The 14,758-nt window shown below is 45.1% G+C and overlaps 1 protein-coding gene across 23 annotated transcripts in view; it reads right to left on the bottom strand.

Moving 5' to 3' along the window:
* Positions 1–14,758, bottom strand: part of ZMYND8 (zinc finger MYND-type containing 8) — a 159,566-nt gene that overhangs the window by 53,014 nt on the left and 91,794 nt on the right. For 22 of the 23 annotated variants that reach the window (XM_079945633.1, XM_079945646.1, XM_079945628.1 and 19 more), the window contains 3 exons: positions 12,521–12,598; positions 11,337–11,452; positions 5,613–6,094 (listed from right to left, as the gene is read on the bottom strand). In XM_079945633.1, the coding sequence (XP_079801759.1) occupies positions 5,613–6,094; positions 11,337–11,452; positions 12,521–12,598 (676 nt within the window). Of the gene's footprint in view, positions 1–5,612; positions 6,095–11,336; positions 11,453–12,520; positions 12,599–14,758 lie in introns of those variants that run through there. The other variant, XR_013831654.1, reaches the window with a different exon arrangement.

Raw genomic sequence — 14,758 nt, 5'->3', positions numbered from 1 at the left:
GTTGAAAGAAGCAAAACGTTTAGTACAATCCCATTCCATCACACACACACACACACAAATTATTACTGTCATCATCACTGTGATTATATACATTAAAAAATTTTAGCCACCCAATTCTTAATAGTTGTCACCTCTCAGCGTGAAATTATGGACTATTTATTCTATAATATTAACATTTGAAAGGCATATCTTATATTCAGGGGAAAATGATGTAAAATGAAATGTAAATATTGGAGAGCTTCAAAGTTGAAGGTTAAGCAGAGTTTTATCAGGGCTGAAATTCAAAAGCACGGTCCATAAATCTATGGCTCTCAATGAGAACTGGAGTGGTGGCCATGCCCCCCAGGGGACACGTGACAATGTCTGGAGATGTTTTTGGCTGTGATAATTGTGGGCAGGGGTGTGCTACTGGCGTCTAGTGGGTAGAGGCCAGGGACACTGCTAAACACCCTACAGGGCACAGGACACCACAGAGAATCATCCGGCCCAAAATGTCAGTACTGCTGAGGTTGAGAAACCCTGTTTTAAATCACCCTACAGACATTTCTGAAAGCAAAAAGACAATTGGAGATGCACGTTTCAATTAGGCCTTGAAACAGATGCCAATCCTTCTTTATAAAGTCATAAATCTTGCCCAAAGGAAGATCTAACTGCCTTTGAAGTCACAAATAATTTAATCAGATTTTACACTCTGATGTGCAATTCACAAGCAAGGGCTAAAACGCATCATTTATTATCTACGTTTACAAAACCCCCAGACTGTGCTAAGTGCCCTTCTGACTACATGAAACAGGAGTGGTAGGATTAAATTAGAAAAAAAGAAAAAAAAAAAAAATTAGAAAAAAAGGCCCCTTCCCTCCCACGCACCCCAGCCCCCTGGGGGAGGCAGCAGTGGAGGATTTAATGACTCACACTGAAGTTCCTCTACTTACAAAGCCCTGGCAGCAACCTACACAATCAAAGGGCTGGCGGCATCTTGCACCACTCTTGGTGGCATGAACAAATGAGCTCCACAGCATAGAATCACTGGATGGTCTAGGACAGGACAGAAATGCTGTCCTGAATGGTTATTTAGTTCATGGAAAAGTATTCAGAACACAAGGTTAAGTTAAAAAAGAAAACCCTCAACAGTCTACACCAAACAGGTGATCCATGAAGCCGGTAGTTCACAGATGCATTTGATGCGCTCTATAGGTTTTGTTTGTTTTGTTGTGTTTTTTTTTCAGCCACACAGCATGCCGGATCTTAGTTCCTCAACCAGGGATCGAACCTATGCCCCGTGCATTGGGAGCGCGGAGTCTTAACCCACTGGACCGCCAGGGAAGTCCCTATAGTTTTTTTTTTAATTTGAGCCAATGTGTAAAAGTTGGGGTAGTTTGCATTTTAAAAATATTTGAGAATTCTCTTGAACAGCCAGAAATCTGGCAACACTGAGCCACATCCCCATTTGGCTAGAACCAGCAGAGGGATCTGGTCCCCAGTGCCCTTTAAAAAAAGCATACCTCTCTAGCTCAGCACACACGTATGGGAAGAGTAAGTACTGCTTTGGAAAGTGTTACACACACAAGCACCCATGAGTGTGTCAATAGTCACGAAGACGAGCGGATTTCTGCTTTAGTTCACCCCAGTCCTTATCACTTCCAAAACTCACTCATTTCCATATCTGCCTGATCCCTGGAAGTATTTGAATTTTCAACTTGATAATATGATGTATAAACCAACACAAAGTAGTCCAGGATGGGAATTCCCTGGCGATCCGCGCTTTCACTGACAAGGGTGCAGGTTCAATCCCTGGTTGGGCAACTAAGATCCTGCAAGCCACTCAGTGCAGCGGAAAAAAAAAAAAAAAAAGAGTCCAGGAAACAATTTCTAAGGGCTGACTGTGGGAGGTGGCATTATCCCTGACTTTAGTTTTTGTAACTAGCACTTGTTTTAAGACAAACATGTATTGATTTCACAGGACAAAAAGAGTATCTGAAACCGTCTTCCCTTCTCCCTGAAGGAACCCACATGGGGCTGCAAGACCAAAGGACCACTATTGAGAGTGGTGAAAGCCAGGCCCCAGGACTCTTACCCTAATACATATTAATGACTTAAATCAGGATCCCGCAAGCAAATACTGGCAAAGGCATCAATCTGGCCAGGAGGTCTAGATAAAGGAGGAATCAGACAAATCATGGAGAATATAAACCACTCTGACCCTTAACACAACAAGATTCCAGGAGTAAAAGGAGTCTGGCTGAGCAAAGGGCTCCTCAGAGAGCTAAATCCAGCCCTAAGGGTTATAGACACATGATTCTGAGCTCCTCAATCCCCCAAACAAAAGGAGGGTTTCTAAACTCTCATAAAAATTTTATCTAATAACTTATTTCAATGTGTAGTCTTATGTGGCTGGCTACAAATTTTTCCCTGCTGAAACTAATAAGGTTTTTCTTAGGTCTTTCTATGACAATCTTTTTTTTTTTTTTTTAAACACACTTTTGGATAAAGCGCGGTCTTGTCTCAATTATACTCTCTCTGATTGTTGGGGCATTTCAATAAATAACCCACTTCTCCTTCCACAAAGTGCTATTATCGCTGCCAACAGCAGAGGGCAGTGGTGTGCAGTGCAAAGAACGCCCATCCAGATTCAGGATCTGGCTGTGGGAACTTCAGCACCCCCGCACTCTCCGCGGGGACTTCAACTTGCCTTCTGTAAAATGGGGAGACTGACTCGGAGTTTCTCTTAGTCTATAACAGAAACTGGCAAACTCATCCATGGGCCAAATCTGGCATACCACCCATTCTTGTACGGCCTGTAAGCTAAGAAGAGTATCTACCATTTTTAAATGGTTTGGGGGGGGGGGATTAGTAGTTCATGGAACATACAAATTATATGGAGTTCAAATTTCAGTGTCTCAGCCACATACTACCTATGGGTGTTTCAGTAACACAACCAAGGTATTGAAGAGTTGCACTGTTGTAACAAGAGCTCTACAAAGCCTAAAATATTTACTGTCTAGCTCCTTACAGGAAAGAGGGCAATTTCTAAGACTAAAACAATTTTTAATAAATACCTTCTCTCCCTACACTATTCACTGGCTGCCTAACTCACGATCAGCAAAATAACCCAGGCACATACTAGTAAGCAGTTATATTTTGGGAAACGGCTTTAAATTCTACTGAAATGGGGTATCTGCAAACTTACCACCTCAAAAGTCACTCATGTAATAAGGAGTTTTGTCAGGAATTCTGACGTCATTTCAACCTCTGAACCTCTTGAGGAAAGAGAGAAGCTTAATTAAACCCATTACACGTGTTCTTCTTATTCCTCTAAAACTATGTTTCCTGAAATATGGTGCTGGAACATCAATAGTGGTTCAGAGACCAACATGTTTTATTTTACAAGTTATGTGCTAATTTCACGTATATCAGGAAAAAGCACAGCAAAAAGTTTAAACACATGAACTTATATACTTTATTTAGCTTAGCATTTATAAACTGCGTCTGCAACTTATAAATTGCAGATTTAATATTTAAGAATGTAATAAAATAGGTGGTACTTAAGATTATGGCAAAATATCATAGCAGTCAAAGTTCAGGCAACAGTAATTCATGGGATTGCTGCCGAGTTAAAACTCTTTCTCAAAAGCATGATCTCTATGAGAACTAAAAGGCTGAGGAGTTTGTGTGATTACATACCATGTTAACTTGGCTTAAATGGAATCATGTCATGGAATAAAAGTAAGCTTTTAAGGACTCTGCTCAGAAACCAGGGGGCAAAACGGAAGTTTTTTCTGAGGCTGGTGAACAGAAGTTATGTCATCAGAACGAAGCTCTATAACTCAACTGTGAGTCCCTCGACCACATGGCTGGATCAGACCTGGAGAAAGACTGCAGCCTTTATTCTGAAGAATCAAAAGCTGTTGGTAATTAACTCTCTACTCCACCTATAGTCATCTGGAGAGCAGCGACAAGCAGTACTTGAAATAAGCAAACCAGAAAGAAGCAACAACACGAACCGAAATGAGTGGTTCAAATTCTTTGAGTTTAACACTAAGTCCCCATCATTTTATCTTCCGGGGACATTGGTGGTCTCTTAACTGATGCCTGCTCCTTTTCTTTTCTTTTCTTTTTTTTTTTTTGGCCACACCATGCAGCTAGTGGGATCTTAGTTCCCCGACCAGGGATCAAACCCAGGCCCTCAGCAGTGAGAGCATGGAGTCCTAACCACTGGACCACCAGGGAATTCCGGACACCTGCTCCTTAAAGAGTTCTTACGTGAAGGAAAGAATTGGGAGGGTGGTGTCTGAAAGGCTCTCCAAGGGTAATGCTCTGGCCAGAGGTCTAATACTGGTCCAACTTGTAGATGTGCTTTATTCATTCTGGAAAATATCTTAAGACATTTTGAGCTGACATTTCATAACTGGAGATTCTATATTAAAATGCAGATTTCCCATTTCTCTGGAAGAATGTTAAGATGTGAAAACAGTTAAGTCCACATTCCTGTGGACATTCCATGGGCTGAAACCCTTGAGAATAGGGCGTGTGTCCTGGGGTTCATCAAAAGTCTCCCCAACCCAGAGCCTCAGGGCCAGCTGCCTCCGTTACCAAGTTCAGTGTGGAGCTACCTTCTACCCATGCTTCTCCAAGATACAACAAGAAAGAACAAAGAGTAAAGGCCGTGTTTCAAGAAAAATGAGAGTACACCCATTTCCTTGTGGAAACAGAGTTCTTAAAGGTTTTAATATGCAACCAAACTGTCTGGATAGAAAGAATTCAATTTAAGTCACCCTTGCTTTCGTTACACTCAGCCAGCATCCCTCATTTGTAACACCTCTCTGAATCCACACAGGCATGGGATGAGCAACTACCAGAAGAAATAATAGAGTAGCCAACATTTTTGTAGCACTTACTGTTTCAGGCACTGTCCTAAACCCTTTATGTATGGTGGTTCATTTATCCTCACAAGAACCTGAGGTAGGTCCTATCATTATGGTCGTGTTACCGGTAAGGAAACCAAGCCACGGAGGGATTAGGTACCTTGCCTAAAGCCACAGGGCTAGTGAGTAGCAGAGCTGGGATCTCATCTGAGACCAGCATCCTCATTCGTCACCACTGCTACAGCAGCAAGGCTCCAAAGTGCAACAAAACCGTTAAACGGGTGGACCTTTAAGAAGTGGGACTGCTCTGGGGAGAGAATATGCTTGTTTCCCTTACATGTTCCTCTAATATTCGAGCCTTAAGTAATGTGAATATCTGGTTTTGATAGAAAAATGTTTCAATTAAAATAAAATTCTTGAGAAAGAAAAAAACTGTTGTAGGAAGTTGTGATTCATCTCAGGAGGCATTTGAACAGAACTCTGAAGGATTTCTGGCCACCTCTGCCCACTTCTAGGAACGACCTCCAGCTGGCCTTTGGGGAACACTTTTCTCATTTTTTGGGTCCCTAACAGCAAGAATCCCAATGGGTTACTCAGTTAAAAATTAAAACTTGCTCCACTGGGATGAAACGCCACGCAGCTCTCTTTGACTCTGTGATGCTCACCAGGTAGGGCCAGACAGGTGTGGCCCCGATGGGAGCGCCCCTGTGTCCCAGGGGGCCCCTGTACCCTCTCCCACCTGGGGCTGACCTGTGCTCTTGTCCAGGAAGTCTATGGACTCCTCACTCGCGCTGAAGTGGCTGGACGTGGCCTTCTTCTCGGCGTCCTGCTCCACGTCGGAGCCTGTGTGCACGGAGGAGTTGGTGCTCATGGGGGAGCGTGGCATGTCCGACAAGGAGATCCTGCGGCCTGTGCCCCCGCTCAGCATCGGCTTGCTCATCAGGATCTTGGGCGACGCCGTCATGTCAAAGTTGAGCTTGACCTTCTCCTGCTTGTCTATCTTGGCAGCACCAGCGCTGGGGTTGGAGGGGTCGAGCAGCATTTGGTACTGGCTGTTGGGCGTGTAGGGCGTCCTGAATGGAGAGTAATTAAAGACCCCAAACTTCCGGCGGATGTTCTCCACGTAAACCTCCATCTCTTGCATTGCACTGTTGAAGATGCTTTTGGTCTTTTTCACAGAAAAAGGAATCTCTTTAGACATGAGGTAGCAATTATTTATTGGAACCCAGGCCCTGGGAGTGCAAAAGAGAAAGGGAGTTTAAGTCAACTGTGGTCATTTCCAAGATTCTTAAGTTTTTTACAATTTATTGTGCAAGAACACTTAACATGAGTTCTACCCTCTGAAGAAACGTTTAAGTGAATCACACATAACTGCCGTATCAACTGAAAAACAAAGCACAACCTAAAAGTTGAGAATTATTTATTTGGCGGACAAAACTGAGGACTTGGACTTCCCTGGTGGCGCAGTGGTTAAGCGCCGCAACTACTGAGTCTGTGCTCTAGAGCCCGGGAGCCATAACTACTGAAGCCTGCGCACCTAGAGCCCGTGTTCCGCAACAGAGAAGCCACTGCAATGAGAAGCCCACACACCGCAACGAAGAGCAGCCCCTGCTCACCGCAACTAGAGAAAGCCTGCATGCAGCAACAAAGACCCAACGCAGTCAAAGATAATAATTAATTTTTTTTTTTTTTTTTTTTTAAAAAGGACTTAAGCCTGGACGCAGCCTCTCAGATCACGCTGAGGGACTGCTCCCAAGAGGTCAGGGAGGAGCCAGTATATACAGGAGATTTTGCAACAAAGACCAGGTAGTGGGAACTTCAAAGATTATCGTTAATTAAAGAAAACCAAGCATCTCAAGTTAAAGAATTTAGCATTTTTTCCCATGTGTGGGAAGATGTAAGCATCAGGGCTCACTGACATCATTCCTTTGATATGCACTTTAGCTGTCAAGGACAGGAGCCTGTGCCTTCCCATCCCGAGTGTCCTCAGGGTGCACCGCTTAGGGTGGCTACAGTGGCTGAGGGTGGGGCAGCGGGCTACCTGTTTGTCTCCAGCCTGAGTTCCCTCAGGGCTCACCATCCAGGGTCTTTTACTGGCTTGATGGCTGCAATATCCTTTGTTTACTGAGAGGGCAGGCAACACTTTTTTTCCAACAGTTGATTATAGGTATATGTTGGTACAGCAGCTCTCTAGAGCTTATTCATTTTGTTTAACTGAAACTTTACACCTGTTGATTAGTACTCCCCATTTCTCCCTGCTCCCAGCCCCTGGCAACCACCGTTCCACTCTTTGATTGTATGAATTTGACTATTTTAGATAGCTCGTACAAATGGAGTCATGTGGTATCTGTGTTTCTGGGACTGGCGTATTACCCCACTTAGCCTGAAGTCCTCCAGGTTCAGCCATGACGCCACATACTTCTTAAGGCTGAACATTATTCCACTGTATATACAGACCACATTTTCTCTATCCATTGATCTCTCTCGATGGTCATTTAGGTTGTTTCCAGAATTGTTTTTTTTTTCCTTAATGCAAACCAAATCAGCCTAGTGGATTTTCCAAGATTCTTAAATACATATTCCTTTTTTTTCAAATGACTTGGTTTGAGTGGTTAGTTAACGATTCATTCAACAGGCACGTTCTGTCACAAGGACCACACGTGACACGAAACTCAGCTACGACATTCAAAGGCTCAATAGCTTAGTCATTTTAATCCACTAGAACAGTAATAAATCCCCTTTGGCTCTGGGTTGGTAGCGAGTAAGAAAACAGTCTGCATCCTAGACTACACCTCTGAAAAGAGAATTATCCCCCAAATCTCATTCTCCTGCACTCAGACATAAAGCACTTTCTTTTCTCTTTTAAAACTGCTCCTGGAAGTGGTAGCAAGGTTCCACAGAAAAAAGTAAAACTTGCTGCTGATGAAGATGACGATGATGATGATGAAAATGATGATGGTGACGACTTTGATGCTGAGGAAGCTGAAGAAAAAGCTCCAGTAAAGAAACCTGTACGGATACTCCAGCCAAAAGTGCACAAAAATCAAACCAGAATGAAAAAGCCTCAAACCATCAACACCAAAATCAAAAGGTCAAGAATCCTTCAAAAAACAGAAAAAAAAAAACCTCCTAAAACACCAAAAAGGACCTAGCCCTGTAGAAGACATTAAAGCAAAAATGCAAGCAAGTATAGAAAAAGGTGGTTCCGTTCCCAAAGCGGAAGCCAAATTCGTCAATTATGTGAATAACTGTTTCCGATGACTGACCAGGAGGCTATTCAAGATCTCTGGTAGTGGAGGAAGTCTCTTTAAGAAAATAGTTTAAACCGTTTGTTAAACTCTTCTGTCTTAGTTCATTTCTGTAACAGTTGATATCTGGCTGTCCTTTTTACAACACAGAGTGAGAACTTTCCCTACCGTGTCCAATAAATGTTGTCCAGGTTCCATTGCCAAGAATGTGTTGTCCAAAATGCCTGTTTAGTTTTTAAAGATGGAACTCCACCCTTTGCTTGGTTTTAAGTATGTATGGAATGTTATGATAGAACATAGTAGTAGTAGTGGTCAGACAAATGGAGATGGCGAGGAGACAAAAATATACATGTGAAATAAACTCAGCATTTTAACACAGTTTAAAAAAAAAAAGGTTTTTTTTTTTTTTTTTTTGTGGTACGCGGGCCTCTCACTGTTGTGGCCTCTCCCGTTGCGGAGCACAGGCTCCGGGTGCGCAGGCTCAGCGGCCATGGCTCACGGGCCCAGCCGCTCCGCGGCATGTGGGATCTTCCCGGACCGGGGCACGAACCCGCGTCCCCTGCATCGGCAGGCGGACTCTCAACCACTGCACCACCAGGGAAGCCCCCCCCCCCAAAAAAAGCTATTTTTTTAAGCTCTGCAGGCATTTGATAAAATATTTTCTACATTTGTATGTAATAGTGTCTGTGAAATAAAACCGAAAAAAAAAAGGCAAAATCTTTTAAAGGACAAAAAGCCCATGATGAGACTCTTCAGAACAAAAGCCTCCAGGGGCTCTCTCTCGCTAACATTTATTAACTTGACAATGGGGGAATTCGCTGGCGATCCACGGGTTAGGACTCCCGGCTTTCACTACCAAGGGCCCAGGTTCAATCCCCGGCTGGGGAACTAAGATCCCATAAGCCACACAGAGTGGCCAAAAAAAAACATGACAATGAACATGCAGTGGTCTGTGCTATTTCTTATTCTGCTGCCCGCCTCATTTTGCTCACCCCTGGTCCAGGCTTATGATTTGGCTCTGCAACCTCAAAGTGAGCTCCCCGAGAAGGGACAGCACATCACAACCCTTGCAGCCTCCCCTGAGTCCGTGTCCTGTTTCTGGGTCAGACCCAGAGCAGGCTGTCGACAAGCCTGCCCCATTCTGCTTTAAAAACATCCTGGGAAGGCAGGGACGTCCATCCTTTTAGAAGTGGCTTCCACTACAGCTGTCAGGGACTCCCTGCCCAAGGCCAACTGAAACCTCCCTACAACTCCTACCTACAGTCCCTCCACCACCGGGATATCCTTAATGACTCCCCCAATGTGCAGCCTGCACCCAAAATGAGCCCGACAGTTCGACAGGTCCCCTCCAAGGGGACAGGAGACACCACGGAGGGAGGGTTAAGGAAATCTCGTGGGGCATCAGACTTGGGCAGCTGTCCAAGTCCCCCCCAAATTTGTCCCCCCCCAAATGTAGGGGGACCGGCTTCCAGGACAGCTCCCACCCAGAACCAACCTACACCTGCAAGTTCAAGGGAAACAGCCTCTGGAAACAGGGCCGGTGAAGCTCATGGCCCCTAAGCCACCTTCAGTGGCTGTCAGGCAGGCAGGATTAAGAGGTCCATGCAGAGTGGGCACAGCTGGAGAATCCACGACTCTTAAGGCTCTGGGAATATTTGGTGCTTGGGGGACAGCAATGCTTGCCGCCCGCCATGGATATCCTAAGTATTATCCCCACTGAGTTACACTATAGAATAATCCCAAATCATCAGGATGGTTCATTAACACTTGCCATGCTCTAATGAAGAGGCAGGAAGATGTACAACCCGCTATATCTCTTGCTCTTCAAATAAAAGCCAGACTTCTGACCAAAGCCACCCTGGTGACCCAGGCCCAGCCCAGCCCTCTGATCCCACATCTTACCCACCCTCTCCTCCCTTATCCTGTTCAAACCACACTGTGTTCATGGATTTCCCTGAGCAATTAACTCAGCCTTGGCCTGCCCTTTCCCTACCTGAGTCCCTGCTCTCTCTGGTCCCTCTACCCAGATCTTCACCCGGTCCCACCACTACCTCCTGACCTGAGATCATACTGCCTATTCCCCACTTGTATGTCATCTGCCTTCCCCACTTCCGACGGGCAGTGTCTGCCTGCTCACTCCTGTATCCCAGCATCTAGTACTCAGCGTGGCACACAGCAGGCACCAAAGACATGTTTCTTTGAATGAATGAATAAAGGAATTTTAGAAAAACTTCCCCAAAAATAGTCAAAATCAAAGTATAATACTTCCTATCAAACCTAGAACCATCTCAGCTGATTTCCATTTTGTCTCCTATCAATGGATTGCCGGGGTTCCTGGTAAATGATTTCAGATTACTTTGATATTCTTTTTTTTTTTGGCAAGATGAGAAGCAAAATTTAACAAAGAGCAATATTTCAAATTCTGGTGTTGTTTAAAATGAGGAAGTGTATTTTCTGTACATTCTGTGAGTGGGTATAATTTTCAAACTATGTCTGTTAAATATTCTCCCCTACACACACACACGCGCACGCGTGCTTTCTCAGACTGCTTGGTAGGGTTTCGGGAGGGTTTTTGCCTCATTTACTCACAATGTAACTCTTGCTAAAAGAGAACCAAGAAATTACCCGCCGCTCATCTCTGTCTACCTGTTGTTCTGAAGCACGCAGGGGGCTGCACTCCACAGAGAAGTGCTATTAGCTGGAATAATTCACGTCGCTGAGAGAGGGAGAGGGGAGGGCAGGAAGGCTGGCAGGGAGGGCTCACACCTGTCAAAACAGCAAGCCCTTGTAATTTCCCATTTTAGCTCCACAGAAAAGGGACTACCCAGCACAACGATGGGAGATTCATTTTACCGGCAATCTGGGGAAATGCTTCTGATCCCTGAAAGCATTATTTTGAAAAGCAATTTGTGCGGTGATTTCATTTACTGCGGAAAAACCCAGAAAAGAACAGCAGCACTTAAAATAACCGTGGAACCTATGCCGATGCCGGCTGCGTCCACAAAACCACGAAAGCAAGATTCTTTTCCAACACACCTGAGAACACTGAAGCCTGTGCAATCAGGCTCATTAACACAGCCCAGAACAGGATTTTTAAAGTGCAACTTCACTGGCTGGTATCGAGACAATAAAATAATAGCCGTACCCACCGCCCCTTCTTGTATTCACTGACAGGATCAAAGGTTCAGTCACAGCTACGCGTTTGAAGCCTGTGTTTAACTCCCACCTGTCGTGTTGTCCAAAGAAACGGGCATCAACCTGCCCATCTTTATCCCTCAGAGCTTTCGCAGGCCAGAATGGAAACCCCTTCAGTTTTGCCCAAACCAAAGGATGTGGATTGCTCTAGGAAAAGAAAAACAAAAGCCAGAGTTTGTATGTATTCGATGGCAAGATGCACACGTAGAGCTCGGTGGGTGAGGGGAAGCTAAGGCAGAGTTGATACAGGCCACAGAATGAAAGCAAACAACTTCCAGCAGGGTCTCCCCAGGTGGCAGTCACCACATGTGCGGCCATTCCCCGGGCAAGGCTGGGAATGGGGTTCAATGGGGAAACCAAAAAGCAGCGAGCACTGACCAAAACGAGGCTTCAACTCTGGCTGTGCCGCTCTTGCCCGGGTGGGAGCGAACAAGAGACTGTACCTTTCTGGGCAACACAGGGACAGTTATACCTACACCCTCTGTTAAGCTGGAGGGTTAAAGGCACCTTACATCCAGCATATAATAAGGGACGGCATTAGCTAACTTTATTCTTTACCGAGAGCTACTCAGGGCCTTAACGATTCAGATGTCCATCTCGAAATGCAGGAAAAGACAAACCATGTTTGGATTCTCAACTCTACTTGCCCAATCTTGCGGCCCAATACCCTCCCCCCGCACCCCCATCCTCCCAGCTCACCCCAACGACACACTTCTCTGCGGAACAGCAGGTTGGAAAATACAGATCCATGGGGACAACTGGGGTGACTTTCTCTCCCCACCCCAATCCCAGCCTCAAGAACCACAGTTTGGAGAGACCATGGAGTTAACCCTGGGAGGGATTTCCAAACCTCTTAAAATAGACCCAACGTGATTTGTAAGTAACACACTCATTTAACACGACTCGGCTCGTCATCTGCGTGACTTTGGCATGTCTCTCCTCTCTGATGAGCTTCTTTTCACTCTGCATCCTGCTGTTTTCGAGGGCTAATAAACCCAGTAAATCGTGACACTACCTCTGGCACATGACCTTGCAGCCAAAGAGGTTTATCCCACCTGGATTACTCCCATTCTGCCGTAACTTAATTTTCAGTAAGAAAATTATTTTAAAACTTTATGCAAAGTTTCATCCAATAAGCCACCTGCAGAAAGCTGTCCTGGGTCACCCAAGGCATAGAGTTCAGAAAACAAAGAAAGGAAAGGAAATCCAACTTACACAAGGCTCACAAAACCAGTTATCTCGTTTTTGGCAAGCAGCTAGATAACACTCTGGACAAACTTCGATTTCATTCATCTGTAAGGCAAAAATGTGTTAGAATGTGTCATTCCCAGGGGTCTTGTATCTGCAGGCCCTCAAGAAATGCGTGATGATATTGGCAGGTGAGATTAGCTAACCTAAGTCCCACAGTGGGGAACACCCTGGACATCAGTCCAACTATTTCTCACCAGCCCCGACTCGCCCACCTAGCCCCAGCAGCCATCATCTCTCGCTGGACCATGTCTCCCAGCTTCCTAAGCTTGGTCCATTCCCCACACAGACAGAGCAGCCAGAGCCACCTTCTACAAACACAGGTCCCATCTGGTCCCTCTCCTTAGACCAGTGGTTCTCTACTGGGACAGTTTAACCCTTCCAGGGACACTTGGCATAACTGGAGATATTGTCGGTCATCGGTCATCACAACTGGGGGTGCACAGTTGAGACTGGAGTCTATGATGGTACAAGGACAGCTCCTGCAACAAAGATGTCTCTGGCCTCAAATGTCAGTAGTGCCAAGGTTGAGAAACTAACAATGAAATCTAAACACCTGGTCAGGGCTTCCCTGGTGGCGCAGTGGTTGCGAATCCGCCTGCCAATGCAGGAGAGGTGGGTTCCAGCCCTGGTCCAGGAGGATCCCACATGCCATGGAGCAACTAAGCCCGTGTACCACAACTGCTGAGCCTGCGCTCTAGAGCCCACAAGCCACAACTACTGAGCCTGAGTGCCACAACTACTGAAGCCCACCCGCCTAGAGCCCGTGCTCCGCAACAAGGGAAGCCACAGCAATGAGAAGCCCACGCGCCGCAAGGAAGAGTAGTCCCCGCTCGCCGCAACTAGAGAAAGCCCATGCGCAGCAACGAAGACCCAATGCGGTCAAAAATAAATAAATAAATAAATTTAGATAAATAAATAAACACCTGGTCAGTTCCTTCAAGGCCATGCGTGGTCTGGCCTCAGTCTACCTGTCTCAGCTCCCCAATCCCTTCCCTCAACTCTGGCCTCTGCTTGCCATGCTCAATTCTATATATCTCTAATCACACCATGCACAGCAATTAATTAATACCACGTTACTCTATTTTATTTCCACGGATAACTGAAAATTCTGTAACTGACCGTCCTCTCTCTTGAGAAAGTGCATTCCCCCCAGAGAACCGTCATGACTTAGAACTAAAGGCCCTGGAAGCTCCCTTCTTGGATCTAAATTCAGACTCCACTACATCCTAGCTCTAGAACTTTAGGAAAAGTTGCTTATACTGTCTGAGCGTCCATTTCCTCACCTCATAGAATGGGGGTGAAAGCAGTACCTACCAAACAGAATTATTATAAAAATTAGATGAGATAAATGTAAAGCACTTCAAGTGACAAGGTGCCAGACACATAGCAGGTGCTCAACTAATGATTATTAATTAATAACTTTATAGTGATTACTAATTATAATGGACTGACCGATTGAGGGCAATGAATAAATGAGTAAATGAATGAATGAGTGAATGGTGGACCATATTTCTTCCTTCTACCCACTCGCCTTCTGAGCTATTCCAAAGGTACTGGGTAGAACAAAGCGGCAACATCAAGTCCAGGACAGCCCTGGCATGGAGCCCACGAAGCAGCACTGTGTTGCCAACAGGTAGGTTCAGAATTGCCAGACAAAGAGCATCTGGGTTCAATAAATGCTACATTATGACCACCCACCAATGAAAAGTCTAGGCTTCAGCACCTACATCAAGGGAAACGAATCCTCAAGGGGGAAACAACTGAACAACTCACCCCGAGACAACTCCAAGTCGCCAACAAGCATATCAAAAACCAGTCCATCACCACTTGCATCAAAGAAATCAAAATCACAATCACAGTGAGATGCCACTGTTTTTTACTGATCACACTGGGGCAAAAACATATATACAAACAGTTTTCAAACTGGAACTTCCAACATTGCCAACGACACAGAAAAACCACCACATTTGTTCATTCCAGTTCATTGTGTAAGTAGCGCTGTAGCATTTCCAGAAAACAATCAAGAGATATCTACCCAAAGCCATGCTGACAGCCTCAGACCTAGTAGTTGCATTTCTAACAATTACACTAAGGAAATAAATCATCAGAACAGCCATGATAAATTCTATTCTTCCTCCCTGTTTAATTACCTAGGAAAACACTCAGAGTGAAAAATGTACATTATAAAACTCTCTCTATACA

Source organism: Stenella coeruleoalba (assembly GCF_951394435.1).
Source record: "Stenella coeruleoalba genome assembly, chromosome: 15".
NCBI lineage: Eukaryota > Metazoa > Chordata > Mammalia > Artiodactyla > Delphinidae > Stenella > Stenella coeruleoalba.
The sequence above is the reverse complement of the archived record's forward strand: the minus strand, read 5'-3'. Positions and strand labels throughout refer to the sequence as shown.